The sequence below is a fragment of the Mesoplodon mirus genome (assembly GCF_964341445.2).
Source record: "Mesoplodon mirus genome assembly, chromosome: 1".
Classification (NCBI taxonomy): domain Eukaryota; kingdom Metazoa; phylum Chordata; class Mammalia; order Artiodactyla; family Ziphiidae; genus Mesoplodon; species Mesoplodon mirus.
In genome coordinates, this window is record NC_138976.1 from 5064108 (window position 1) to 5090505 (window position 26398).

A 26398-nucleotide genomic window follows, 5' to 3' on the forward strand; every position below is an offset into this window, starting at 1 on the left:
GCCCTTTTGACGGATTGTATGAGGCTTTACTGCTATTCAAGATATGTAACCAAACCTTGTTTAACTTTGCACTATCTAGCCATGGCCATATCAGACCAGAAAAGCAAACACCAGAATACAAAACCACGGTTTTCCCTGGGTGAGGGGTTATGGCTGATTTTAGTTTTATTTGTGCGTGTTTGTGCGTATGCATTTTCTGCAATGAGCATGGGTTACATCGTGATTGGGAAAATGGCAACAAATACTCTTGAAACGATGGGCACCTGGTCAACTCTTTAAGTGCTGAGCGCTAGCTTGTGTTCAACAAAAGCTTGAAGACCTGAGGGGAATGAACTGACATTTTTGCAGGCAGTGGGGCTGGCTAAGGGGATTGGGGGAGGAGGGCCATGTTGGAAAGCTGTGTTTCCTGTGCTCCTGTGAACTTGACCTGGTGGGGGATGGTACAGATGGGAGCAGAGAATCCCAGCGTTCTGCCTCACCTGGTTCTGAGAAAGCCAAACCTTTGAGTCTCAACCCCATTGCTCATTCAGCAACAACAGGTGCTTCCTGTGCGTGGCAGAGATTCGGCAGCACAAGCCAGCCACCGCCCTGTCCTCATAGGGCTCAGCTCTAGCGACAAACATCAAGCCCATGATTGCAGAATCTGCTACGTAATTGTAGCTGTGTTCCATGCTTTCCGGGGCTACAGAGAACACTGACAGGGGCTAGCCTGGTCCAGCTGGGGAGGGGCTGGAGCATCCTCAGGGAAGGGATGGTGGGAAGAGTCAGCCAGGCACAGGGTGGAGTGGAGGGTCTAGGAGGGTGTCTGGGCCTGGGGCCTGGTGGGAGCGTGTAGGGTTAGATGAGAGGGGGTTGGGCATTGGCTGGTGCGCATGGGAAAGATGGGCTCCCTTTGCTATCCCTAAGAAGTGGCAGGCCTTGGGGGGAAGCCCCCAGATGCCACAGCATCAAGAATACAAAAAATAGGGCTTCCCTGGTGGCGCAGTGGTTGAGAGTCCGCCTGCCGATGCAGGGGACACGGGTTCGTGCCCCAGCCCGGGAAGATCCCACATGCCGCGGAGCGGCTAGGCCCGTGAGCTATGGCCGCTGAGCCTGCGCGTCCGGAGCCTGTGCTCCACAACGGGAGAGGCCACAACAGTGAGAGGCCCGCGTAACGCAAAAAAAAAAAAAAAAAAAAGAATACAAAAAATAACGGGAATTCCCTGGTGGTCCAGTGGTTAAGACTCTGCGCTTTCACTGCCGAGGGCCCAGGTTCAATCCCTGGTCGGGGAACTGAGATCCCGTAAGCCGCGTGGCACGGCCCACCCCCAGAAAAAAGTGTCAGCATTAAAAAAGAAAATAATACAGAAAATAAGAAAATATAGTTAATATAATTGGCCCCATGAGGCATGGATGCCACATAGACAAATACACAAATGAAGAAAACACATAACAGGCACCCAGCACCCGCTCTGGGCCAGGCTTTACACCAGGCCCTTTGTGTGCCTTCTGGCATGGAAGCCTCACCGTGGTATTTCCCTGTTGAGAGTTTAGCTAAGCTATTCCATGGTATTGCTGCCCTGGCATCCAGTTTGTTTGGCTAAGCGGCCTGCAGAAGCCTCACACGGACAGTACGTCCCTTCATACACGTGCATGCCCTAGACAGCAGCCTGTGGAGTCACCAGCCAACGTATGCTCCTGTGATCAAGTCTCCCCTGCCTGTATGCTTTATGCGCCCCTGAGATAAGACCCCCGTGGACCTTACCAAAACCCCACTCTTTCGGCTTGAATTAACCAATCCAGCCCTAGCCTGGGAAACCCAAAGCACTCCACCCACAGACCCTGATAAAGGAATATGCCCCAGCGCCTGCCTCTCTGTCTGCACTCTGCCTTGACCTCCTGTGTGGCCCCTTGAGGCATGCCGTGTACCTCCTCCAAGACCTGTGAGTAATAAACTTCTCTGCTTCAGTTTCTCTTGTGGTCTGTTGTTGAACCTCTGCCCGCCATCAGATTCCTCAAGCTCCACTCACACACGTTAATTTCATGAAGTCATAACACTCCCCCCATAACATTTGGGAAGTAAGGAAACACCACGACCACATCACTGCCCGAGGTCACTCGGCAGAGGCAAGGTTTGAACCCAACTCTAAACCCAGAGCCAAGTGCCTAACCTTGCCTCCCCCGTGGTGAATGTGTGAATGGCCCTCCCTGTTTTGAGCTTCTGTGTAAGTTCCTCTCAGGTAGGGGGTGGCTTTCTCATGTCCATCCAGCCGCTCCTTCCTCAGCTTCCATCTGTCCAGGTCCACAGGGCTCAGGAGGCCCAAGTTCCCTTGTACACTCCCCCCCTCCCATCAGAAGAACCATCCTGTAACCCTTCCTGAGGTGGGTTAAGGCCTCTGAAGTTGCATAAACAGTGACTTCGCCTGATGCCTGCACATTAGTCTCTCCTGCATCATATTTCAATGTCATCAAATATTCATGGAGTGCTCACAATGCATTAGGAGCTAGACCTGCAAAGAGAGACTTGATGCCTTGGGGAAACATGCAGTTGGAACAGGTCGGTGTTTGCCTTCTCTGTGCCAGGTACTGGGGGGACAGGTGGAATCCAGCAGACAGGGCCTCTGTCTTCTTGGCTCACAGCCTGTCTAGTGCTGAGTCTAAAAAGTCATTCCATGACTTCTGCCCACCACGTACTAGGAAGGTTGAGGAGGCCAGGAAGTTGTATTGGAGGCAGCACTGAAGGCTCTAGCGGGGGAGTGGGTGGGTGACACGATCAGGGCAGTGTCAGGAAACTCGGGTAGCCAGCGTGGAGGCTGGGCTGGAGTGGGGGTGAGCCGAGGCGGCGCTAAGGTTGTGCCCAGGCAAGAGGCGTCGGACCCGGGAGGTGGAGGCTGGGGCGGAGCACAAGGCGCAGGTGCATAGGTGACCGAGCGCTCTCGGGGTGACCGCACGCGAGGAGGATGAACCCGTTCCAACTTCCGACCCGGGTCACAGGGCTCAGGAGTCTGACTTGCCGGTTCGGGCGCTGGCCCACGTTCCCACCCCGGCCCTGCAGTCCCGGGGGATCATTCCGACGGCCCCAGGCAGCGGAGGTGTGTCTGGAGGGAACCTTCCCGGAGGCCGCCCGGCGTCTGGAGACTCCTGCAGCCAGTTGCGATATTGAGTTGCTTCTGTCCTTTGCAGCAAAAAAAAAAAAAAAAAACCGGGCATCGCCGCAGCCGGTCCAACTGCCTCCGCAGCCTCCGGGAGCATCGGCCCAGCCCACGCATGCGCGGCGCCCACGGACGCCAGAGACTACAACTCTCGCGGTGCCCCGCGCGCGCCGGCAGCCCCGCTCCCACCGCGCCGCTCGCCTCCCGGAAGTGGGGCTCCGGGGGGGCGTCTCCGACCTTTGCGCGGGGGCGGGTCGGCAGGTTTGGGGGAGGCTGAGTGAGCCAGGAAGCCGATGCGGGCGAGTGGCGCTGGAGATGGCTTCGGCTGGAGGCGGCGACTGCGAGGGCGCCGCGCACGAGGCCGACCGACCTCACCAGCGGCCCTTCTTGATCGGGGTGAGCGGCGGTACCGCGAGCGGCAAGGTAAGGGGCTGGGCGGCGCGGCGGGGCCTGAGTGTCACGCCGGCCCCCTGGGACTCCGGTCTCCGTCCAGAGAGAGACCCCAGCCCCTGGCTGCTGAGGTGCCCCCTCCCGGGCGTGGGCTGCGGCCACGGCTGGCCAAGCTAAGGCCGGGGCGCAGGCGGGGAGCGGGGAGCGGGGCGCTGGACCTCGGGGGCCCCCCGCAGGCCTCCCGCTGGCCTGGCCTCTCGTGGCCTCCAGGTCCGCGCTGCCCCTGCCAGTGCTCCGAGGCCTTCCCGCCAAGCGCAGCCCCACCGGTCACTGGCCGGCCTGGCAGCCCGTCGGAGCTCGTGGGTCAGGGTGAGCGTCTCCAGGCGGGGATCCTGTTTGTGTGTTCCCAGTCAACTGTGTGCGAGAAGATCATGGAGCTGCTGGGACAGAATGAAGTAGACCACCGGCAGCGGAAGTTGGTCATCCTGAGTCAAGACAGGTTCTATAAGGTCCTGACCACGGAACAGAAGGCCAAGGCCTTGAAGGGACAGTACAATTTCGACCATCCAGGTAGAGACCCTGAGGGTGGGGAGGGAGGGCAGACCACGGAGACTGGGTCCAGGGTTGGACCTGGATAGCAAGAGACCTAAGTGGTTCCATAAAATCACCCAGATAACCCGCAGTGGAGCGTCTTTCCCGCGCTCTCTGGGCCCTGGGTGGTCCTGCCGGAGCTCCAGGCTCCCCTGGAGCCAGTCAGGGAGTCTGCGCCTCAGAAGGGCCTTCAGGACCACCGCTCTGCCACGACTATGGTCATGGAGAAAGCCACGCCTCTTCCCACGTTAAGGGTCCTCTGCACAGACCGCGTCCACTGTGGCCTTTCATTCCGCCACCTGCCCTGGGGCAGAGTCCTCGAGAGGCCAGCAGTGGAAGCAGTGGGTAAACAAGAACCAGAGGCCTTGAAGCTCCGTTTCCTGGTCTGGTCGGGGGCCGGGGGAACAGGTGGAGATGGGGTGGATGAGGGGGAATAGCCAGGCTGCCCCGCCCTGCTGCTACTAGAAGATTCCACCCAGTGGTTGGCTCCCATCTTCATTCCTTTCCAGGGGACACATGGGAAGAAGGTCTGAGAAGCGTCAGTCTGTGTTATTTCCCAGAAATAGAGAGAAGCAGACGGCTAGCCCACCTACCTCCCAGGGCTGGCTGATCCCTGGGTGGTGGCACTGCCCGAGGGCAGCAAGGACCCGTCCACCCTGTGGTTTGCAGAGGGCCCTGCAAATGTAAACTGTAGGGGGCAGCTCCCAGTCCAGCTGTTGCTTAGAGTCACTGGTAGCACCAGCACCCAGCTGTGCTGACCCCAAGGCAGAGTGAGTTCCCTGCGGTCCCCAGCACCAGGACACAGGCTTGTCTTGCCTTTTGTTCCATCCCTGCAGATGCTTTTGATAACGATTTGATGCACAGGACTCTGAAAAATATTGTGGAGGGCAAAACAGTCGAGGTCCCAATCTATGATTTTGTGACCCACTCAAGGTGAGCAGGTGGTTCCTGGGAGGAGAAGGCTGTGCGCTGGGGGCTGGTGAGGACAACCCCCCCGCCACCAGGGTCTGTCCCCAGCACGGAGTCCACACCCGGGGGCTGAAGCTGACGGCAGGGCCCCTTCCTGGTCTCACCGTGCAGGTTAGCGGAGACCACGGTGGTGTACCCTGCAGACGTGGTCCTGTTCGAGGGCATCCTGGTCTTCTACAGCCAGGAGATCCGGGACATGTTCCACCTGCGGCTCTTTGTGGACACGGACTCTGACGTCAGGCTGTCGCGAAGAGGTAAGGCAGACGCGGGCCTCTCTGCCCCTGGCCGGCCCGGCCCTGGGTCCCGGGGGTCTGAAGGTCCCCACCCCGCTCCTGTCGCCACAGTTCTCCGGGACGTGCACCGCGGCCGGGACCTGGAGCAGATCCTGACGCAGTACACCACCTTCGTCAAGCCGGCCTTCGAGGAGTTCTGCCTGCCGGTACCGCCTTCCGCTTGCTTGGGGACCTCTTCTCCCTTTTCAGAAGGACCCCTGGTGCCCCGTTCTGTGAGAGCCAAGCCATGGATGGACGTGGTCTGCTGTATAAACGGAGAAGTTAGCTTCTTGTACCCACGTTCCCGAGGAGCCGTTCTCGGCTGTGAATGTGTCCTCTGTTCTCCCCATCACCCCTTCTCTACTGCCTCCTCCTCGCCGCCCGCCCCGTCCCCCCGGGCTTCACCCCTGGCACCGGCACCGCCTCCCTCCTCTCCTGTCTGCATTTCTCCAGGGCGCTGCTTCTCCCCTGACCCACACTGTGCATTTCCTTCCCCTGCTTAGAACTGTGGGCTCCACAGGGGCAGGGATTTTTGGCTGTTGGCTGCCAAAGTGGTGCCTGGCACACAGTAGGTGCTCAGAAATTTCATCCATGCCATGTGTTTCTTTGGCTGGCACTGGAAGGTCCGGCTGGCCTATAGAGGGAGGAATTCACTGTTTGTGGCCATTTGTCTTTTCCTCCATCTCACAGTCTTCACTGTCACTAGATAGGACTTGCGTAAGGATTTGAAGGGGAATTGCACAATATTTTGCTTCTTAAAGGGAAAAATGAGGCACAAAGGAATTAGAACCAGGATTCCTGCTTTAGATAAACAGGACGAAGGAGTTCTGTTTCTGCTATTTCAAGAAAGCATTTTTTATTTTACATTCATGTTCTCTGAAGTTTCTGGAAAGTGATCAGAAAAGTAAATTGACTGTTTTGCAGTCTCTCTTATTTACAGAAAGACATTTGGCAAAGTAGGTCATTTACGGTAAAACTCCGGACTCCAAATGTGACCGGGTGCCCCTGGGTGGAAGCAGGACCGCTCTGGGCTGGACCCTCCGTCTCTCCCTCCCCTTTACCTGTAGCCACACAGCGAGTTGACTGAGCTGGCCGTGTCCCCCGCGTCCCCAAAGGGAAGACCTTTCTCAGCTCTTTGCTGGGCTCCACCCCTCCTGCCCCCCGCAGCCCACTGTCCACAGCCCCACGGGAGGCAGCCCTGGCCCTCTCACGCTCACGTCTCCCGTGGGTCTCCACTGCCTGCAGACACAGCTGCCCCAGGACTTGGTCCCGCCCGCCCCTGTGGCTAATCTGTGTGACAGGGCTCCTTGGCCCAAATCCACACGCTGGCAACACTCAGCGGTCTGCAGGTCTGTCTCTGGGCCCAGACCGTTTCCTCGCTTGCCTCCCTCCGCTGCTTCAGATTCGGCCCCCTCAGCAGCACCTGGTTGGGGTCCCTCCTCGGTGGTGCCACAGGGTGCCCGACAGGGAGTGAGTTCCTCGGCGTGGGAGCCGATGGGGGGCGGGGAAGGAAGGGGCGCAGGTCCTCGCGTGCGGCGCAGCCCTGCTGTCGCAGGTCAGGAACCCTGTGTGTGGTGGGAGGGTGCCCCGCTTCACTCGGCCCAGAGAACCGGGCGGTCAGCACAGAGAACTGGCCTCTACAGCGGTGCTGGTGAGACGAGCGTCTCGGAGACGCCGGGAGACAAGCGCTGTTTCTTCCTTGGCTGCCTCAGCTCACCTTCCCCCTCACTTCTGGGGCCACCGTCTCTCACCTGGTTGACAGATACCCCGAATCCCTGCCCCCCCCATCTGCCATGACGGGCCCGGGCTGGCTTCCCTGCATCTAGCCCCAAGCAAGCTGAAACCATCTGGGGGACAGATCCTTACGAGACTTTCCTTTTCTTGCCTTGCAGACGAAGAAGTACGCTGATGTGATAATCCCTCGAGGGGCTGACAATATGGGTAAGGACCAGGCCTGCCGGCTGCCCCCACTCCTCCCAGGACCAGGAAGCGGGCACTGCCCATCCTGTCGTGGTTACTGAGACACCCCCAGCGCGTGAGGCCTGTCTGTGTACATCTGTGGCACAGGTTTCAAATGCACTTGGAAAAACGGTTAACACATTGTACATCTTAAACTGACACAATGCATTATGTCAATTATATCTCAGGGAAGCTGGTGGGAAAAACAATATATATGGAAAACTGACAGGGAGTCACTCATTAGCAGAAGGTATCTTAACCAGGGTTAGTTAACAGAAACCCTCGCCGACCGAGCCAGGTAGGTTTTATTGTGCTCAGGCCCCAGAGTGCCCTGGTCTGTCTGCTGAGACTCAGCGCCACGCAGATGCCTCGGGGAGGAAAACCGTGCGGTTCACCAGTAACGCCAGGTGGGCGCTGGGCGGGCAGCCCTCCCGGCGTGCCGCGATGGAGAGTGGGGGCAGCTGACCCAGCTCTGTCTGTCTCTGCTGCAGTGGCCATCAACCTTATCGTGCAGCACATCCAAGACATCCTCAACGGCGACATCTGCAAGTGGCATCGCGGAGGGTCCAACGGGCGCAGCTACAAGAGGACGTTTCCTGAGCCGGGAGACCACCCCAGGGTGCTGACCTCTGGCAAACGGTCGCACCTGGAGTCCAGCAGCAGGCCCCACTGAGGAGTGGAGTGCTGAGCTCCCGGCGGGTCCAGAGATGCCCTCCTGCCCCTAAACACACAGCCGTGGCCGGGGTGGTGCTGCAGTCCAGGCGTCCCTCGCTATTTCAGGAAACCTGGACGACTTATTCAGACTGGGTCTGACAGGATGTCTGCAGGCAGCCCTGACCTTTCCACCCGCTTCCTCACATCACAGAGGCTTAAAGGTCTCTTCAGTTACTGAGAAACGCCACAGAACGTGTGGTGGGCAAGTCACATATTTTGGGGAACGTTGAAGAAATAGCCCGGATGCTGTGATTTTGACGGTGAACCCACAGCAAGAGAGACTCGTATGATCTGGTTCACACACGTGTAACTGCAAAGTATGAAGAGGTAACACGCTTCCTTTTTATGTATTATACAGCCACGTGTTTTCTGTTTTAGTCTGTCTCCTGACCCCGTGCTCGCTGTGACCTAGTAACCCGATTTCATGACCCACCAGCAGGGTCGTGCTCCTGGTACACACTGACCTGGTACACGAGGGGCCATAGAGAGGCTTCCTTCCTTCTGGCCTGTGCTCTGAAGGCAGAGCCACGAGGGAGCCCTGGGGAGCAAGCTTTTCCTTAACCAGCACCAAACACACAGGCGGGGCCCCCGCTTGCCCAGCCTGAGTCTGCCTGCTTGGGGGTCTGCTTTCTGGCGGGCGCAGTGTCCTCATGCAGTCCTACTCAGGGCCCCTGAGCCCGGGCTGCTGTCTGGACAGGTCTTTCCTGGTGTCGCCCTCGGCCAGGTCAAGGGCACGTCACCTCCAGTCAAGGCGCGTGTGGACCAGAGCGGCGTGAGCAGGTGCCGCGGCCCAGGGGCGGCCGGTCCCCTGTGCTCACATGGCGTCCGCGCCTCACAGACACTCGTGGTCTTGTCCTCGTTTGTCCTCCCTCCCACGTGGCTGTTTCTGTAAAAGCCACCAGCTGTCGAGTTCTAACTGTAGTTTTACACAGAGACATCAGTTGAGCTCAGCTGAGCATGGTGGCTGGTTTCTGATGACTGTGGAAGTTTTGTCAAACTTACTGTGCCCTTTCGGAGAGAGATCCAATAAATAATACCAAATATGAATGTCACTTTGTCCCTTTTTAATTACATTAAGAAAAGGCAAATTCAGGACAAGGAAATGTATGGATGACGCAGACCCTGACGGGTGAAGAGGCCCACGCACCTCTCAGCGGGCTCTCTGGGCAGCGGTTAAAGAGTCAGCGGTGGGGAGGAGGAACGGCCAGCTTTGCACAACCTCCTCAGGCCGGCGTTCCAGTAGCTTGTGTGCCACTGAACCATGAGGGTGATTCCCCACGGCCTCACTGGGTCAGCAGGTCAGCGGGCCAGTCAGCCAAAGCCCACCACCAGCCTCTGACAGCAAGACTGGGGCCTCGTCTGGTTCGAGCTGAACCGGCCCCTCCCTGCCTTCATCTAGGCCAACAGGAGCCCCATGCCAGCCGCTCCACACTCAGCTAGTTCACGGGGCTCTGAGGAGTCAGCAGACATGGAGCGCGTTGTTCTTTATGGTCCGGGAGAAACAGACTTAGCTCAAAATGAGGTGCTCATCAGAGGACTGTTTCAACAGCGAAACCAGAACAGAATCCCTGCCGAGCCTGAGTCTCCACCAAGCTCAGAGCCACTCTGCGTTGTCAGAAGTAAACATGCTCATAAAAGGCTCATAAAAGACGGTTCTACTTTGTCCTGACCCGGCCCTGCTCTCTGTCACTGTGTCCGTGTCCTGCTAGTATTTCCGGATCAGGATATCCCAGCTGTCTTTCCAGCGAAGGGCCTTGAGTTCGCTGGGTGAGAGTGACCTGTCCCCGTAGGTTAGCGGGCGCAGCATGTTGGACACATGACAGGCAGAGGCAAACCATGCCACGACCAGCGCGCCGAAGAGGCTCCTCTGGAGCTGGGACCTGCCGGCCCAGGGTAGAGCACGGGTGTGGGGAGGCCGGCCCCTCCCCACCACGATGTCCTCTGGGCATCCGTCGCCCACGTGGTCACCTACCCCGGCCTTTCCTTCCTCCGGCCACCCCCTGCCTGACCATCAGCCCTCACCACGTCATGGCGGATGCGCTAAGCCCCACCCTCCTCACTCGCTCTGCTTCCAGAATTCCACAGCTTCTGCTCCATCTAGGGTCGGATGCCGGGGTATTGCCCCTGAACCCCCCGTGAGCACAGTGCAGCCCTCCTGACGTACTACCAGGCTCCCGGGGACCAAAGAGAGAGGGCACCCCCTCTGCCCTGGCCTCCAGAATTCGCTCCGGTTTACAAAGCTTCCTGGTTTATCTCTGCCATGCACCACACAGTCTGGCCACGAACCACCGGCTGCTCCGGGACACGCCCCATGTTTCCCTTTCCTTCTCTTTGCTCCTGGTGTTCTCCAAGCCCAAAGGGCCTTCCCCATTTCCCGTGCACATGAGCCACCTTCCTCTCCTGGCAGCCTTCATTAGCTTCATCCTCTGAACGCCTATAGCGCCTTGCTTGTGACCCTAACCTCATCTGCATCGCACTGGAATCGCCATTCAAGACTCCCCTGGACCCAGACCCCCAGGGGGGCGTGGCTGCCAAGGCCCTGTACCTGCACAGGTGGTCGCCGACGTGCTCCAAGACCACAGGAAGCAGCAGGATCTGGAAGGCGAGCGCGGGCAGGTAGTGGTAGAGGAACAGCGTCTTCTCCATCATGAAGAAGGGCACGTAGTTCACAGCCCAGCCCCCGGCGCACAGAGCCCCGGCCAGCCCCCAGCGCAGCCAGCAATCTGCGGGAAAAGGTCATCTTGAGCCGGCGCTGCTGACGGCTCCAGCTGGGAAGCTCCCGGCGGTCCAGCAGGCTGGCCTCCTCATTCGCAAGGTACACGCGAGCTCCAGCTCCTGATTTCTCTGTGTCCCCTCCCAGCCTTCCCACATTTCTGGAGAAAGGACAGACTGTGTCGTAGAACCTCCTGTAACTTCCTGCTGGTACTACCATCCCCTTCCTGAGAAATGCCAACTTCCTGGGGGCCAGGCCCAGCTTATTCCCGACTGTCCGCTGGCCTTGGCTCACCTGGAGATTCTGAGCTGGGTCTCACTATTCAGGGAGGAGTGGAGGGGCTGGACCCGTGCACCCGCCCAGGAGAGCCGGGAGTCGGTGGAGAGAATGACCAGCTCGGGGCTGAGCCCAGAGAAGGCGCCTCCCTGCTCCTGACGGCCTTGGGGGCCCTGCCCTGCCCTGGGTGTTTGCTCCTTTCCTGTTTCAGGATGGTCTGAAGGGGGTCTCTGTCCTTGCAGACCACCACCCTTGACTAAGTGCCCGCTGGCGCCTCTGTCCCGTTAGCCACTTCCAGGGTGTTCTGCAGTCAGGAAGCAATTCCTGCCTGACACCTGCACGTCCCCGGAGAAGCCTTGAAGGCGATGCAGGGACTGGACTGCAACATTCTGTCTCTGGGGAAGAGATAGACGTTCCCTCGAGGCAGAAACAAAGAGGTGGCCTCGAGGCCCTGGTGCTGGTGCGGCCGGCTGACACCCGAAGCACAAGGAGCTCCCGTCAGAACCAGAAGGAGGGGGCGTGAGACACGTGTGGGCAGCTGCACGGACCCTCAGGGAGGTCGCAGACTCTTCTTCGGCGTCTGAACAGGTACCAGATGAAGAGCAGGGCGTACACCAGGGTGGCAAGGCTGGCCGAGGCCCAGATCACGATGTTTCCGAGCAGGTGGATCTGTGCCTGCGGGCGCACAGAGAGACCCTGTCACCTCAGCCAAGATGCCACAGCCCAGAGCAGACACGGGCACCCACCACACCCTCCGCCCTCACTGCTGGGACGGACGTGTGAAGGTTCTCAGCTCCGTAAGCTGAAACTGAGAACCAGGAGTAGACGGGATTCTGTTCTGACAACAGAGCTGCTCCCAGGGGGCTGATGCAGAGCTGCAGGGTGCTGAGGACCCGTTCATCTCAGACCCCGCTTCTCAGCGAGCCGTGGCCCCCTACTTCCGGGGGGGAGGAAAGGGGCGAGCATCTTGAGCACATACCGCCCCCCCTCAGCGGGTAATTACTGGGCACCCGCTACGTGCTGCGTTTGCTCTCCCAGGTAAGAGAGACGAGGTACAGGGAAACGGAGCACTGACCGGCCCAGACGCCACGTGCCCTGCGGGAAATCAAGCAGGGCTGTTTTAAAAACCACATCTGCCAGAGAAGGGGAGCCATGCGCTCCCACCGCAGCCACCAAGCCTGGTTTCCCTCGACCTGTGGACAAGCTAGGACCCGACTCCTTGGCGTCTCAGGGGAGCTCTGGCCTCGAGCTGCCAAAGCACTAAGAACAAGTCCCAGGCTCTTGTTAGGGAAGCGCAGGAAGGCCGGGACTTGGGCGGATGCAGCAGCTGCTCTTAACGTCACAGCACTCTCAGGCGCGGGACAGCTCTGCCGCACAGACGCTCCACTTACACTGGTCCTGGGGTGCAGCCAGTAGGCGATGTTGGTGTCTAGCGTGACCCAGTCCAGCGGCGTGGAGCTGTATTTGTGTTCGGAATCGTCGCTTCTCACTGTCAGCATCCGCCACTGCGGAAAGCAGAGGCCGCCGGGAGTCCCACGGACAGCCAGCCGCCTTCATCGCTCAGGGATCTGCCAGGGGCCAGAGTAAACTCTGCCCCTCTCACGTGGGCGTCCGACCTCAAGTTCATTTAGATCATGCCACAGAGGCAGCGCAACGGGCTGATGAGCCCAGGAGGCGCCTACCCCTGGGCTCCAGCCGCCTCGTCTGTTTAAGGGATGGGACTGGGCATTAGGGTGCTTTTAGATTTGGGACCCTGAGTTCTCTGGGGCTGCACCGCGTTGACGGCGGCCCGTCCTGCCCTGCCCTGTGTGCGATGCCACTCTGCTGCACAGTCTCCTTGGCGCCTGACTGTTCCTGCCGGCAAAGCCACAAGGCAGGACAGCCAGGAGGCAGGGGGCCGACCGTGCCAGGCATGTCACTTAGAGTGGACAGAGGGAGATGCTCCCTCCCTGCCGAGTCAGGTCCCAGTTTAAAGGCTGACACTGGGCAGGTGGGAGTTCTACAGACTGCAGTGCCTTCCCTGGCGAGGAGCCAGCACCCAGTGAGCAAGGTCGCCCACCCCTCCGCCCACCTGTCACCTGCAGCTCCGAGAATCTGGCCATGAAGCTGAGGTTTCTGCTGACGTCCGTCTGCGTAGGGGAGTGCAGCTCCAGTTCCCTCTCCTTCTGCTCCTGGCCTGGCAGACGCACCGGAACCCAGAAGATACAAGCAGAACCAGGTCAGGGAGCTCCCGGTGGCAGCTGCCAGCTGCTTTGCAAACAACCCGCCAGGACTGTCAGAGTGCGCCACTCCACGTGGTTTTCCCCACCGTACACGGCCCACCCACCCGCTCAGCATCTTTCGAGTCAGAAAGCTCAGCTTGCCCTGCCTTCCAGGGACACGCGCCCCCACCCCGAGTCCTGTCACGGCTCCAGCTACGCGGGAGGGGGAGGGCGAGGGTCTGCAGCAGAGCACGGAGCGCACACGGCCCCTCCCACGCGGCCGGGGCTCACTCCTGCCGTAGCGGTGTTCCTCCACGCTCCACACGCTGCTCCCGTGGTAGCCCCGGGACAGCTGCTCCCCGACCACCTCCAGCTGCCGAAAGCCCCAGTCCGGGAGGGGCGCCCCGCTCAGCTGGTGAAGCGAAGTGGGGAGGGTGTGAGGGAGGGCCCGGCTCAGCCTGGCCCGGGGGACCCCACCCCGGTCACTTGGCCAGCAGCTGACCAGGGCGGCCGGCTCTCCTCTGGGGAGCGTCACGATAGGGCTCAGTTCTGAGCAGTCACAGGGGGCCCCCACCACTCCCGCCACCCTTCATTCTGTCCCACCTGGCAGGACCGTGTGAGCCCGTGTCACTGACCTTGAGGATGGCTGAGGTGTTCACGTGCACGAACCGGACCTCTGACAAGATGGTCTTCCAGACGTCCGTGTCCGACTCTCTGTTCACGATGTCCTGTAAAAGCAGGTCTGGTCCGTTATTTCACTCTTTTTCAAATTTCCTTAAATGTAAAACTGAAGACCAGTCACCACCGTGAGACTGACTTGGTCTGATATGAGGGGACAGTCCCCCAAGGGGAGCTGAAGGCTGATCCCGGACGGTGCCATCAACTTTGTTGCTGACGCCTGTGCAAGGTGCTGGAGCGGGTGGTCAGGGGGAGGGGGACACTGCCCTCCTCCAGAGACTGCACAGGGCAGCCTTTTCAGTGGGGACTTAAAGACGGATGCTCACCCTTGAGCTTCTGCAACGCCTGATGGCGCGCAAAGATGGCGCAAAGGAAGGTCAGAGACTGTCCCTGAAAAGATGCCCTTAGAGGGCACTCCTGACGCTGGGTAATAGAAAACTAGTCTGAAGAGCTTGGCGCTGCCATATTTAACTTACTGGAGCCTGGCGACGACCCCAGGAGGTCATGTAGCTACTGACAAGAAAGAACCTGAGGGGCTAAGTGCGGACAGGACAAGGAGGCCGGGCCGGGCCTCACCCTCCGGTCAGCCGTCCTCTCTGCCTGTTCCCGGAGCTTCAGTTCCTGGAAACGGGTGTGTGGGGCTCGAAGTGCCACCAGCGGGGCTGAGGAGCAGGAAGGGATCAGCAATGGGCCTTAGCAGCAAGGGGAGGGGGCGGGGCCTCCAGGAGAATCCTGGTGGTGAGGGGCTGGTGCAATGACTCACATCAGAGGAGCACTGGGGCAGGGGACAGAGGCAGCTGCCCAGACACCTGTGTGCGGCACAGAGCGCCAGCACAGAGACAGAGGCGGCCTCCCCGGCCCCTGGCTTCGCGGAGGGCCAGCAGAGCCTGGCCCCACACCATCGAGAACCCGGCGGGGGGCCGGTGCTACAGGCGTGCATCCCGTGGGGGCTGAAGGGGAGTCCGGCTCCCCCAGAGGTTAGCCCAGTGCAGCCACTGCACCGCCGCTGCGCTTCTCACGCGTGTCCCTGACTTCAGACGGTCCGACGGCCCAGTGACAGAACCTTCCTCCTGCCACTTTACCCAGTGCACTGCCTGACCACAGGCCCAGGGCCCAGGAGGGCAGCGCCAGGAATCAACCCCCAGATGGCCCTGCCTGTCTCCAGGGAAACCCTTCTTAATCCCTGGTGAGGGTTGACAAAAGAGGCTCCCAGTGTGCTCAGGGCGCTGGTTTGGAGGCCAAACAGTGGGAGGGGCCTTCTGCCAGCAGTGCCATGTAAGCCCCATATGGAGTGCCCACCCATCCCTCGTACCATAAGCTCCTTCCTCTGATAGAAGAAAACTACCCAGTTCCCCCTTTCCGTAGAACAGGCAGTCACTTGTCCTAAGGGGCGGCTTGGAACGGGCTGTGCTGCCAGCGCGCACGGTCGCTGGGGTTAGACTCACCAGCCTCCAGAGGTTCTGGGCGGGCATGGAGACGTTGTAGTCGATGTAGCAGGACACCTCCTGGCAGTGAGGGCTCAGGGGGGCCGCGACGTCGTGCCTGGAAAACCAAACAGTGCTGCCGAGGGGCTTCCCGAGCTCCTCTGAAAGGCGCTCACTGTGCTTTTCGGGAAAAAAAACGCTTTTCAGGAAACAAAGCCAGCTCAGCCTTCAAGCACCACGGTTGCCACTCCAAGGATGCAGCACCTAGGAGCTGGGCGATAAATCAAACACGAGAGGGCAGAGACTCTGCAGTCATGACATCTCTGGGGGAATCTGGCAGACACCCATCTAAACTGTGGGGCCTGTCATCCCCCTTTCAGAGGACGAGCTGAGCCCAGGAGCTCACCCGGCCAGCCGGCAGCAACCTGAGGTCAGGTCTCGGAAATGGCTGGGGCGTCATGACTACTGTCGGAGGACAACACCCTTTCCAAGCTTCCTGGCATGGCCCCACTAGTAGCCACCTTCACACTGACCCAGCTCCCCTCGCCCACGCCCTAGGAAACCACGCTTCACCAGACTCTGCGAGGCCCCGCAGAGGAGCTGGGGACCCTGAAGCGAGCAGGAAGTCAGTCACGAGCGCAGGCCCTGTGAGTGCTATGAACGGCACCCAACCAGGGCAGGCACAGCACACAGCAACGCTTTTGCTGCGGGGACATCTCAGCTGACACCTGAATAAAGTGAGCGAGTGGGCCACGGGGTGGGGTGTGGGGGGGGGGGTCTGAGTTGAAGAACATTCCAGGCAGACAGAGCAAGTGAAGGCCCCAGGGGGGCTGCACGTGGTCGTTTTGGGGACAGTGGGGGGCTAGGGTGACTGGAGTCAGGGGGCCAGGTCCCAGGGGGCCTGCAGTCAGGGGAGGGGTGGGGTGTGATTCTGAGTGTGACAGTCACACTGGGAGCCACTGGAGGGGTCCTGCAGAGACGTGAGGTCAGTGAGCAGAGTGTGTGTTTCAGAGGGAACCGTGGCTGCCGTGTGCAGAAGGGGGCAGGCGGGGGTCCCAGCATCGCAGGACAAACGGAACGGGGCCTGGGCAGGGCTGGGAGTGCAGAGAGAAGGAAGCGGCCTTCGTGGATTTCCCGACACAGCGACTACAGGGGTGGGGGAAGAGGATGAGGACTGAGCAACCGGCTCCTTCCCCGGGAAGCAGAAGGGAGGCAGAGAGCCCAGGCATCCAGCGGGGAGGCCGGGGCTGGGGCGCGAGTGTGGGGTCACTGAGACCCACAAGATGACCCGAGAGGCCGGGTGGAAGGAGAGCAGAGGTGGCCCGGGCCCGTCAATACGCGGACGCTGCCCAGAGGTCAAGCCAGGGAGGGCTCCTGACTCCACCCCCAGCTGAGATCCTTCCTGAACTCACTTCTCCTTTCCGCGGGTCCCCCATCTGCAAGGACGCCCACATTTCATTCCAGGCAGGACTCTCCTCGTCACCCCGGCCCCCCCGCAGGACGGGTGAGAGGCTGCTGTCCCACTCAGATCACTAAGGCTATCCCCCTACCCTGCGACCACTACTAGGGGTCCCCTGCCCGCCCCCCGACATCGACGGCAGAGCCAGGCCAGAGGCAGTGGCGCACAGCAGCGGTCACGCTTTGCTCTGAACGGAGGAGGGGACTCACGTGTTGAGGAGGCGGGTGGTCATGCCGTGCACCAGCTGCACGATGTCGCCGTGCCGCACGGGCCTCGGGGGGTTGTTCACCACCAGCTGGTGCCTGGAAGAAAGTGCAGCTGCGCTCACGGAGCGGCAGGGGCCCCGGTCCTCGCCCGCGCAACGTGGAATCGCACAGCCGCCCGGTCACCGTGTTCCTTGTATGAGGTGAACGCGTGTGAAAACACAGCGCGTACATTTTATTTAACTCTCTTCTGAGACCTCAAGTCACTTTCCAAGCTTCCTGGCGTGGCCCCACTAGTAGCCACCTTCACACTGACCGCAACTGCGCCATACTTGCTACGAAGGCCTGCACCTGCCCCGAAATCCTTCTAACAGGCAGACTGTGGCTCCACGTTCGCTCAGTGAAAGTGGCAAGGGCCTATCAGACCCTGCCCCGCGGCTGGGAGCTGAGCATCTGGCAGAGCCAGATGGACGTGGCCACCACCCTCAAGTTACTGCACTGAGTGGGAACCAGGGAGCAAACATGTGAGCAGCCAGACAGCAGACACGCGGAAGCCAACGGGATGCTGACAGCGGGGAGGGTGGGGAGCCTGGGAGGCGGCCAGGCAGTGTTCCAGAGGAGCTGACTTTCAGGTGCTGAGTAAGAGGCCCTGGTGGGACCCTTCCAGGCTGCGGGGACAGCGGTGCAGAGCCTGTGGCAGGAGCCTGCCTTCCTGCAGAAATCCACGTGGGGCAGGGTGAGCGCTGTGAGGGGAGTGGGGCTGGAGCCGGAGGGCGCGGCCCTGCAGACCAGCCAGGGACTGGATCTGTTCTAAGGGCCGTGGAGCTCGGAGCTCAGGGAGGGGTTTGAGCAGGAGCCTGACCTGACACCTGGGGGGCTGTGGGGGTATCGGGGAGGCAGGCGTGGAAACAGACCGATGAGGGAGACGGACACCCTGACGGCAGAACCAACAGGACTGGCTGGGACTGGAGGCGGGGGTGATGGCAGGGGGACAGGCATCTGCAGGGCGGCGGGGAGGGGGGGCAGACCACGGGGTGGGGGCGAGTCGGGACACGCCTGGAAGCACCCGGAGGAGATGCTGGGCCCCTAAGTCCTGGACCGCGGGCTGCCCGGCACAGAGCCGGTCCCAAGGCTTCGCGGACGGAGCATGGACAGAGAGGAGGCCGGGACCGAGGCGAGGCGTCCCCGGACCTGTACTCACCTCCCGGGGTCCTTTACAATCCACCAGTTGTTGACATCCTTGAAGGGGTAGCAGGTCACCTGCTGCTGGTGGGAGCTGCCGCGGCCGTTCTCGTATCTGCGAGGAGAGGGCACATCTGCGGGGCCCGCGGCCTCCCCCTCCCCCCCACCCAGGTCCGTACAGACGCCACCCAGCGAGCTGTCCAGATCCATTCACGTCCCAGCGGGGCTGAAGATGTGAGCCCAGGCAGCGCCAGTCCCTCTAGTGGTTTTACACGCAGAAATAACTAGTCTCGTCGATAATCAGGATCTGAGAGCTCAGTTTCTTTTTTGTCTCGCAAACTTATTCACATAAAGTGAGAGTTGGTAACAGCAAAAATGTGAAAAAACAAAACACATTATAACCTTCGAATTAAAAACGTCACTTTCCTTACATCACGGGGTAGGTGCTCTGGTGGGAATGAAGCCAGCAGGGCACGGGTTGGCCAAAGACGTTCTTCAGAGTGACCTGGGAACCGTAGGCCACCTCCAGGGGCTGGCCTTGCGTGATCCGCGCCAGCCCCCCCTGAGACAGGAGCAAAGGGGTGGCCAGTGAGAGGAAGAGAGAAAGCGAGAGCGTGACACCTCCGCCAGCCCCTCCGCCAGCCCCTCTGACAGCCGGGGTGTATTCCGGGTGGGGGCAGTTAATCACTGTATCTCACAATTAGCTACGACTGCATGTGATATAATCCTGACATGTTATGCTGTATGACCACCGACCGGAGGCTGCCCTGGGCCAGGCACTCACCTAGCCCCTCCCCACTCGCCCTTGTGGCTTGCAGGATCTCGGCTCTCCCACTAGGGGTTGAACCCGGGCCCCAGCAGTGAAAGCGCCAAGTCCTAACCACTGGACCACCAGGGAATTCCCCCCATTCATCCGTATTTACTTCTTACAGGCACCCCGTGATAAGAGCAATTATGTCCGTCTAACTCTGGGATTTGGGTGAGTGAAGAAATTTCCCCAAACACACAGAACTGGCTGTCAGCAGAGCCGGCCCTTAAGAGCAGGTCTGTCCGACTTCAGAGTCTACGTTGCTGACACCACAACTGGAGCATTTTATTATTTTTGCAAAGTTACTTGAGCGAATGCCAGAGTCGCGTTTGTCCTGTGCAGCCCGGCACCTGCCCAGCAGGTCACACTGCAGAGAGCGGACCCCTCGTTCCCTCCTACACCGTCAGCATGTTCAGAATTCGTGTAGTAGTAGTGAAGCGATGCCTCACTTCTCGACTTGGTTTTTCCTCTAAGGCCCACTTGGTGGTGTTTCGTAAGAAAACTCTGAGTCTAGTGTGGCCTTCCTTCTAGGATGGCTGGGGTGTCACTTTTACCTCCAAGCTGGCCTGGAAAGCACTGGACATGATTTGGTCGTGGGGCCCGGAGCGGCAGAGCAGCAGCAGGTGGACATAGAAGAACAGCAGGTACACGAGGACCGGGATGACCAACAGGGCCACCGCTCGGGCGAGCAGGTGACAGAGCACACGGACCTGCCAGAGATGGAGGGGACGTCACCCCTGCTTTGGGGAAGGCGGGCGCAGGTCTGTCCCCCTCCGAGGCCTGTCATCAGGCGCTCCCTGCCCCCCGACCCCCCAGGGCCAGCCTCGCCCTGCCCAGGACGTCAGCACCTACGTTTGACAGCGTCTGGTCTCCTATCAGGTGCCAGGCGTGGACAGAGGCAACCCCGAGCACCAGTAAGTATGTGAACACACCCACATACTTGACGCTGAAGGGACACAAGAGAGAGAAAGTTAAGACAAGGCACACACGGGGGACATGGCTGCTGCCCCAGACCCGTGGAGCAAACTCACCCGACTGCACAGGAGCAGGCCACACCCGTCAGCGTCAACCAAAACCACCAGCTCGGAGAGAAGGGCCTGGAGCAAAGCACAGAAGCCGAGCTGGGAGATCAGAATGTCTCCCAGAGGCCAGAGAAGGTGCCCTCCTCAGAGATCTCGGGGTCGGCTGGCTGCACCAAGCTCCAGGTACAAGGAAATGACTCCTCATCTCCCCAGAGAGCAGCCAGTCCTGACAGAAGTTTCCTTTTTGGCCAGAACATCTTTCCAGTTAGTTTGAGTTACAGAAAGATGAGGATTATTTGTAAAGTCAGCCAAGAGCCAGTCGAGGTGCCTGGGGCGGCTCCCCTGCGTGGAAAGGCGTCAGACCTGCTCAGGTCGACCAACCCCCCGGACTCCTTTTTCTTAGTAACTAGACGAGCACGTCCCATTTTCCATACCCGTGTTTCTGGCAGTTGGAGAACTTCAGGTAAGACAGCACGGCCAACAGATTGAAAAATATCAACACTGATTCCAAAAGCATCAGCCTTGACTGAGTGATCAGAGCGTTCTCTGTCGGGGAAATGACACGGGCGTCAGGTGCTGGGCAGCGAGGGCAAACGTCCACCAGAAAGGGCCCTTGTCAACCGTCCCAGAGCGTGAGGGTGGCAAGTTCGGGCTCGGGGTGGCTGGAAGGGGACACGCCCCGGAACCACGAAGGCCACTTCTGAGGTGTGAATCAAGCCTCGCGAGACCTGGGGGACTCTGGGGAAGTCACTGCCCTTCCTGAGCCTTCGTTTTCCTCGTCTGAGAAAAGAAATACAGATTCTGCAGGCCGCCTGGACGTTCTAACACTCTGTGGGCGCAGGGGCCCAGTTAGGGTCGTCACTCAGCAGACATGAATTCTTTTTATTTTCATCTGACTTAATGTCATTTGTTCATAGACCTGGGCCAAGAGATCCCTTCTGAGGGATACCCACTAATTCCTGAGTCCATCTCCACTGGTCAAGGCCTGGGAGGTGGGAGTACGGGGGAGCTTCTCATTCAAGGACAGACTCGGTCGCAGGGGGAGGTGCTCCCGGCGGGCGCGCGCGTAGGGGTACCGTTTGGGGCAGCCCCGCTACACACGGCTGCACCTCCGTGACGTCACAGTCTGCACACACAGCTCCCCAATCCCCCGGCCTGGGGGTGGGGTGACGCCCAGAGTCCAATCTGGACACAGTGTGCGTCCTTCCATCCTGCGAGCAGCAGACACTGCAGGGGGCACGTCTACTAAACCCTGAGCCCTCCGGGGCCGCACAGACATAAACAAGGGCTGGCGCTGGGACCTTCCCTGCGCCCCACCACGCCTTACCGATCAGAATCAGCAGAGCGGCCCCCACGGCGGCACAGTGAGAGAAGCCGAGCTCCCACACGATCTGGTAGGCCATGGGCACCGACAGGGCCCCTGCAAGGGCCGGCAGCAGGCGCAGGGACCACACAGGCACGTTGGTGCTGTATTCTGGAAGAGCAACCACAGCGGGGCTGAGAGCGCTGTGCGCACACCACCTCCCTACACTGCAGTGTCTTTTCACACCGACTACCACGTTCACAGACCACAACGCAAGTCTGCAAGGCTGGGGGCCCCATCAGGGACGGAGTGTGCAGGCCACGGGCAGAGGCCTTGAAAGAAGCTCCGTGTGTGGTCAAGGGCCAGTTCTCAGTAAGTACGGGAGTGAGGCGGAGGACTCTGAAATGAGTTAATCCTTATTTATAAGTTTACCCCATCTATTTCCAAAAACACTGTGGCAACACATAACATTTATACGTACAAAAGATAGTGGCAGTCAGATGCCACATATGGCGAGCATGCTATGCGTACCAAAAACCAGGGATAAAATACTTACTGTAACTAAACACTAAGGAATTTACCAAACTTTCTGAAAATCTTTCACTTGTACCCAAACATGTATCATATCTTGGATTCAGATGAATAAACCATAGTTGTTAATCCCTATGAAAGCTACGGCCTCTCCAATCTAATATATGCAAGTTAATAAGGGAAACGAAAATGATATTTTACCTGCTCCAATTCTGTTCCACAAAAAGTTACCATCAAATCCTCCTAAATAACCTAAAACAGAAGATTAATCAGTAACTATCCTGTTCAGTAAATATTTCTGAAGCACCGAACTGCGGCAGTCAATAGGGGAACAATAATAAAGAAAGAATAAGATACCGCTTCTGCCCTGAAGAAATTTCACCTATAAGTGTTAAAGAGCCACCTCTCTTACTAATGAATCCTACCTCCCAAGGCCAGCAGCATGTGGCCAAACGGTGGTCCACTGCCATCCAAAAAGAAGATCCGCTTCATGTAAAAAGAGATGTACTGCCCATAATATACTTCATCAAAACTGCAAAGCAAACCCACGTTATAGTCAACTGGAAACCTTAACCGTACACAAAAGGCATGAGGATAAACGCACACCTGTGTCTCCAAATGACTTTGGAGAGTGACCAGCAAAGGTCAGACTTTTGCCCCAACTACACGGTGTCCCCGAATATGAAGACACGTGTGCAACACCACACATTCATAAGGACAGGAAGGGAAACGCCCCACAAAAGTTGGGCATTCAGGAGGCTCTCCTGAGACAGGTTCTATTTCTTTCCCTGTGTTTGGGTTTAGGGTGTACTGTGAGCCTGTCTCCAAAAGCCCTCCTGAACGCAAAGCTAATCTGCCTGTCCACCAGCGTGCCTGCAGCTAAGAGTCGGAATCAGACCTGGTGACCCGACAAAACAGGTATAAAAGGGAGGCATGCGGGCGCCAGCCGCAACAAACCTCTTTCCATCAGGGACTTTCACTGACATTAAGGAACTGCTGGCAACTTGTTAGGTGTGATGATGCTACTGTGGTCGCGTGATTTTTAAGGATCCTGATCTTTTAGAGATAGATACTGAATTGTTTATAAATGAAACACAGTGTTTATGATGTGCTTCAAAAAAATCCACTGCAGGGAAGAGGTTGGCTATGAGCTGGTAACTGTTGAAGCTGGGTGATGAATATACCATTCTCTGTACGTTTGTATCTGTTTGACATGTGCCATAATAAAAAGTTAAGTGAAAAGGAACACATGTATTAATCAGATAATGAACATCCCTTTAATAATAACAGTAATCACTTCCCATTACGACAAAGAACACACTCTAGTATCAGTGTGGACTCACTTCCAAATTCCTCAACCTTCAGCCCTCCACTCTCCAGACTGTCAAAGGTCACCCAAGGCTACTGCACCCACTGCTGACCTACGGGGTGAGACCAAACAGGTGGCCTGTGCAGGGGCTGTCCTGGGGACAAGCTGGTCTCTCCTTTAACTGCCAAAGACACCCAGCACCAGGAAGCCCGGAATTTTACTCTCCCATTTACGCTGTTCAAAAAGGCACTTCCTGTCACCAATGCACTGAACAAATGACAGTTCCTTCCGATGCACCCAAAATGGAGTTGCTTGGCTTACACCACGGCCCTTGGATAGGCAAGCTGCCATAGTCGGCTCAGCAACCCCACCGCGGTCAGAGCCACGACATTCAAGTTGATGTCAGCTGTCACCACCACAGGGCGCTGCAAAAATCCCAACATCTTGTAGAAAAGCGGGCCGGGGAGGATGCCCTGGAAAAGCAGGGAAGAGTTGTCATCAGAACATGGTGGCCCCCTGAAGGCTCGAAAGACGCTGTGACAGGACCCTGCTTTCACGAGCGGTCAACCGAGGTGGGAATCTGAGGACTCAACATTCACTCACTCCACCAACACCTGCTGGGCACTTCCGGTCAATGAGACGGCCTCCTGGCCCCTCCCCACCTGGGCAGTGTGGCCAGCTTACAGCGCGGTGACCTCCACCCCCTGAGGCTCAGAGCCTCCTCATCTGCGCCAAGATCCTCCCTCCCCTCCCCTCCCCTCCCGTCGCGAGCCAGCACCGTCCCCTGGGCGCCCCCTTTCTCACCCCGAGGGCGCATCTGCACTGGGCACCCCGTTTCCTCCCCGAGGCTCCACTTTTCTTAAGGCTGCATCTGCCTTGGGCACCGCCTTTCTCGCATCAAAGCTGCATCTGGCCTTCGGCGGTCCCCTTCTATCCTCAAGGCTACATCTACCCTGGAGGCCCGCTTCTCTCCCTGCAGCTACCTCTGCCCTGAGCACCCCCTTCTCTCCAGAGACCCTGTCTGCCCTGGGAGGCCCCCACTCCTCTTCCCGGCACTCCCCTTTCTCTCCCGCAGGCCGCTATCTTTCCCGAAGGTTTCACCTGTGCCTCGGGCGCCCCCTTCCCCCTGCACACCTGTCCCGGCCCCACCCCCGGGCCAGGCAAGACCTGCCGCCCCCGGCCACAGTTCCCCACAGACCGCGCACGCGCGTTCCGCACTGACTTTCCCGCTTCCGCCTGGGCTCTGGTCCCCGGCGCCCCAAACGTACTCGCGTTTCTTCCAGTCCCCTCAAAGCCGCTCCCCGCGCCGGGCCACGCCTCGGGACACCTGAGGGCCGGGGGCTGGGGCGCGGACCGTTGCGGACGAGGACGCTCGGCACTCTTCGCCGCCCACTAGCCCGCTCGATGCTCGATTCGCCGTGCCTGCGGGGAGCCCCGGGGGTGCAGCGCGCGTGCGCACTGGGCGAGAGCGGCGCGCTTGCGCACTGGGCGAGTCCAGACCCAAACTCGAAGGGTGCACTGTGGACCATTTGCAGTCAGTGATTCACGGCTGGGCAATCCAGCGTTCCTGGGCACACTAGACACACGTCTGCCTTTTTAAGACGACACAGTGGGACCGTATGGGCATTTCGCTCAGTGTGACGCGGACGCGCGCGGAGGTGGAGGCGGGCAGGGTACACCCCCCGCCCCGGCGGTGCCCCCCACCCTCCGGCCCGCGCGGCCCGGCCGAGCCTGCTCTGCAGCGGGACACGGCCCCAGGTCAAGGGAGTGACCCGATTAACCGGCACTAAGGCAACTCTGCTGCCCAGCCCCACCCCTTCTTCCTCCCCTCGTCTATATGGGAGTTAATACTCCTGGACAGAAGGGTACTGCAGGTTTAATAACTGGAATTATGGTTCTTTCCTGTTTTCCCCATGTCCGTCACCCAGCATTAGCGCAGTGCAGGTGACTCTGACTTACCCGGGTTGTGGAGAGAGAGGGAGAGCGGGCTCACCCGCGCCTGCGGCCGGAGGGCGTCCTGGGCCCGGACTCTCAGCCTGTGGTCTTTCATACGAAAGCAGGGGCTGTCTGGTCTTGAGGATCCAGAGCTTCCATCCTGCGGGCCCTCGGGCTCCTTCGCGGTCAGGCCCCTGGAGGTATGTGGACCGCCGGTCCCCAAGAGCAGGGAATCCAGGGGGTGGGTGTGACCCTGAGAGCTGCAGGCCGCGCCCTACCCGGGTCCCCTGCTTCCACAGTGGAGAGGCTCAGACGGAATCAGCCGGCGGGGTTTCCTTTTGGAAAGTGTTAAATTTACTCGGGCATAATTTATAAGTTTCCTACATTCTTACCTGGGACCAGGCACTGGGCTGGATGCTGCCCATGACCTCTGTGCATCCACACTACTCCACGACGTAGCTACTGTTTACAATCCACGTTTTACAATTATGGAAATTGTGACTCTGAATGAAGTGTCCTTCCCAAGGTCACACAGCACAGTGGATTGCAGAACCGAGAACTACCGCTTGAACCCAGATCCAAGCTCTCCATCCTTCACTGCCCACGCCTGGCTTGCTCTTCTTTGCAAGCCAAGCCCAAGTGCAGCAAAAGAAAAGGGCCGTTAGAAGTGGCAACAAAACACGACAAATCAAACGCTTACCTTCTCTGACCCACCCACTTCCCATGGGGAGTTGGGGGGCGTGGGATGAGGGAGGGCAGGGGGCAGGCAGTGCTAACGCCCAACCACTGAGACGATGCACCTTAACCTCGGGTTTCACCCCCTCCTCGCCCTCACATTGCAGTAGGGCACTTCAGCCCAGTTACTCCTATCTTCCACGTAAAAGGAAAACTCTTCCATCTCTAAGTCTCTAGTCAAATGACAGAGTCGAGGGACACACAACCTGACAAAGCATGTTCAGTTTCAATGGGTTGTTTTTTTTTACTTTTTTTTTATTTAAATAAGGAGAATTCTTTCGTATGGAAAGAGCTAGTACAATCACATATTTGAAAGGAGAAACAACAGATACTGAACCGGAGGGAAGGGTGAAGGGTGAGTGTGCCACCATGGCCTGGTGAATCCACGGTTCCATTTCCCATCCAAGGTAAAAGCTCCCCCAAACAACGTAGAAACAAGCTGCACGTTACACCTTTAGCCATCGTCTGCCCTTTCAAATATCTGGTCTACATGAAAAGACACAGAGAGGAAAGGCCAAAATAAGAACAAAAGGAAACAAAACACAACCCTCTCAGGAACAACAACAAAAAAACCCGAACCCTTTTTACTATGC

At 58.7% G+C, this 26398-nt stretch overlaps 2 protein-coding genes across 8 annotated transcripts; one reads left to right on the forward strand and one right to left on the reverse strand.

Annotated features, from left to right (window-relative positions):
* Positions 1–1374: 1374 nt before the first annotated feature.
* Positions 1375–9073, forward strand: UCK1 (uridine-cytidine kinase 1). Of its 2 annotated transcripts, none has more exons than XM_082624215.1 (7): positions 1375–3527; positions 3932–4091; positions 4949–5045; positions 5193–5335; positions 5426–5520; positions 7246–7294; positions 7804–9073. In XM_082624215.1, exons 1-7 carry the CDS (start codon positions 2940–2942, stop codon positions 7983–7985), a joined length of 1314 nt encoding a protein of 437 aa, XP_082480341.1. In that variant the 5' UTR covers positions 1375–2939; the 3' UTR covers positions 7986–9073. The 2 variants fall into 2 exon arrangements, with proteins under 2 accessions (XP_082480341.1, XP_082480340.1); XM_082624214.1 differs by having other exon boundaries at positions 1386–3554.
* Positions 5489–25256, reverse strand: POMT1 (protein O-mannosyltransferase 1; the record flags this gene model as incomplete). 6 transcript variants are annotated; one of them, XM_082624160.1, is made up of 20 exons in its annotated part: positions 24404–24727; positions 23457–23608; positions 22252–22358; positions 22028–22078; positions 21320–21466; positions 20427–20538; positions 20002–20067; positions 19823–19916; positions 19525–19680; positions 18594–18724; positions 18182–18277; positions 16987–17079; positions 15340–15436; positions 13852–13944; positions 13508–13628; positions 13094–13191; positions 12407–12520; positions 11564–11690; positions 10572–10749; positions 5489–5618 (listed from the first exon to the last, which is right to left on the reverse strand). In XM_082624160.1, exons 1-20 carry the CDS (start codon positions 24662–24664, stop codon positions 5489–5491), a joined length of 2424 nt encoding a protein of 807 aa, XP_082480286.1. In that variant the 5' UTR covers positions 24665–24727. The 6 variants fall into 6 exon arrangements, with proteins under 6 accessions (XP_082480286.1, XP_082480285.1, XP_082480288.1 ...); XM_082624159.1 differs by lacking the exon at positions 5489–5618 and adding an exon at positions 9070–9906 and having other exon boundaries at positions 24404–24721; XM_082624158.1 differs by lacking the exon at positions 5489–5618 and having other exon boundaries at positions 9767–10749.
* Between the last annotated feature and the right edge of the window lie 1142 nt (positions 25257–26398).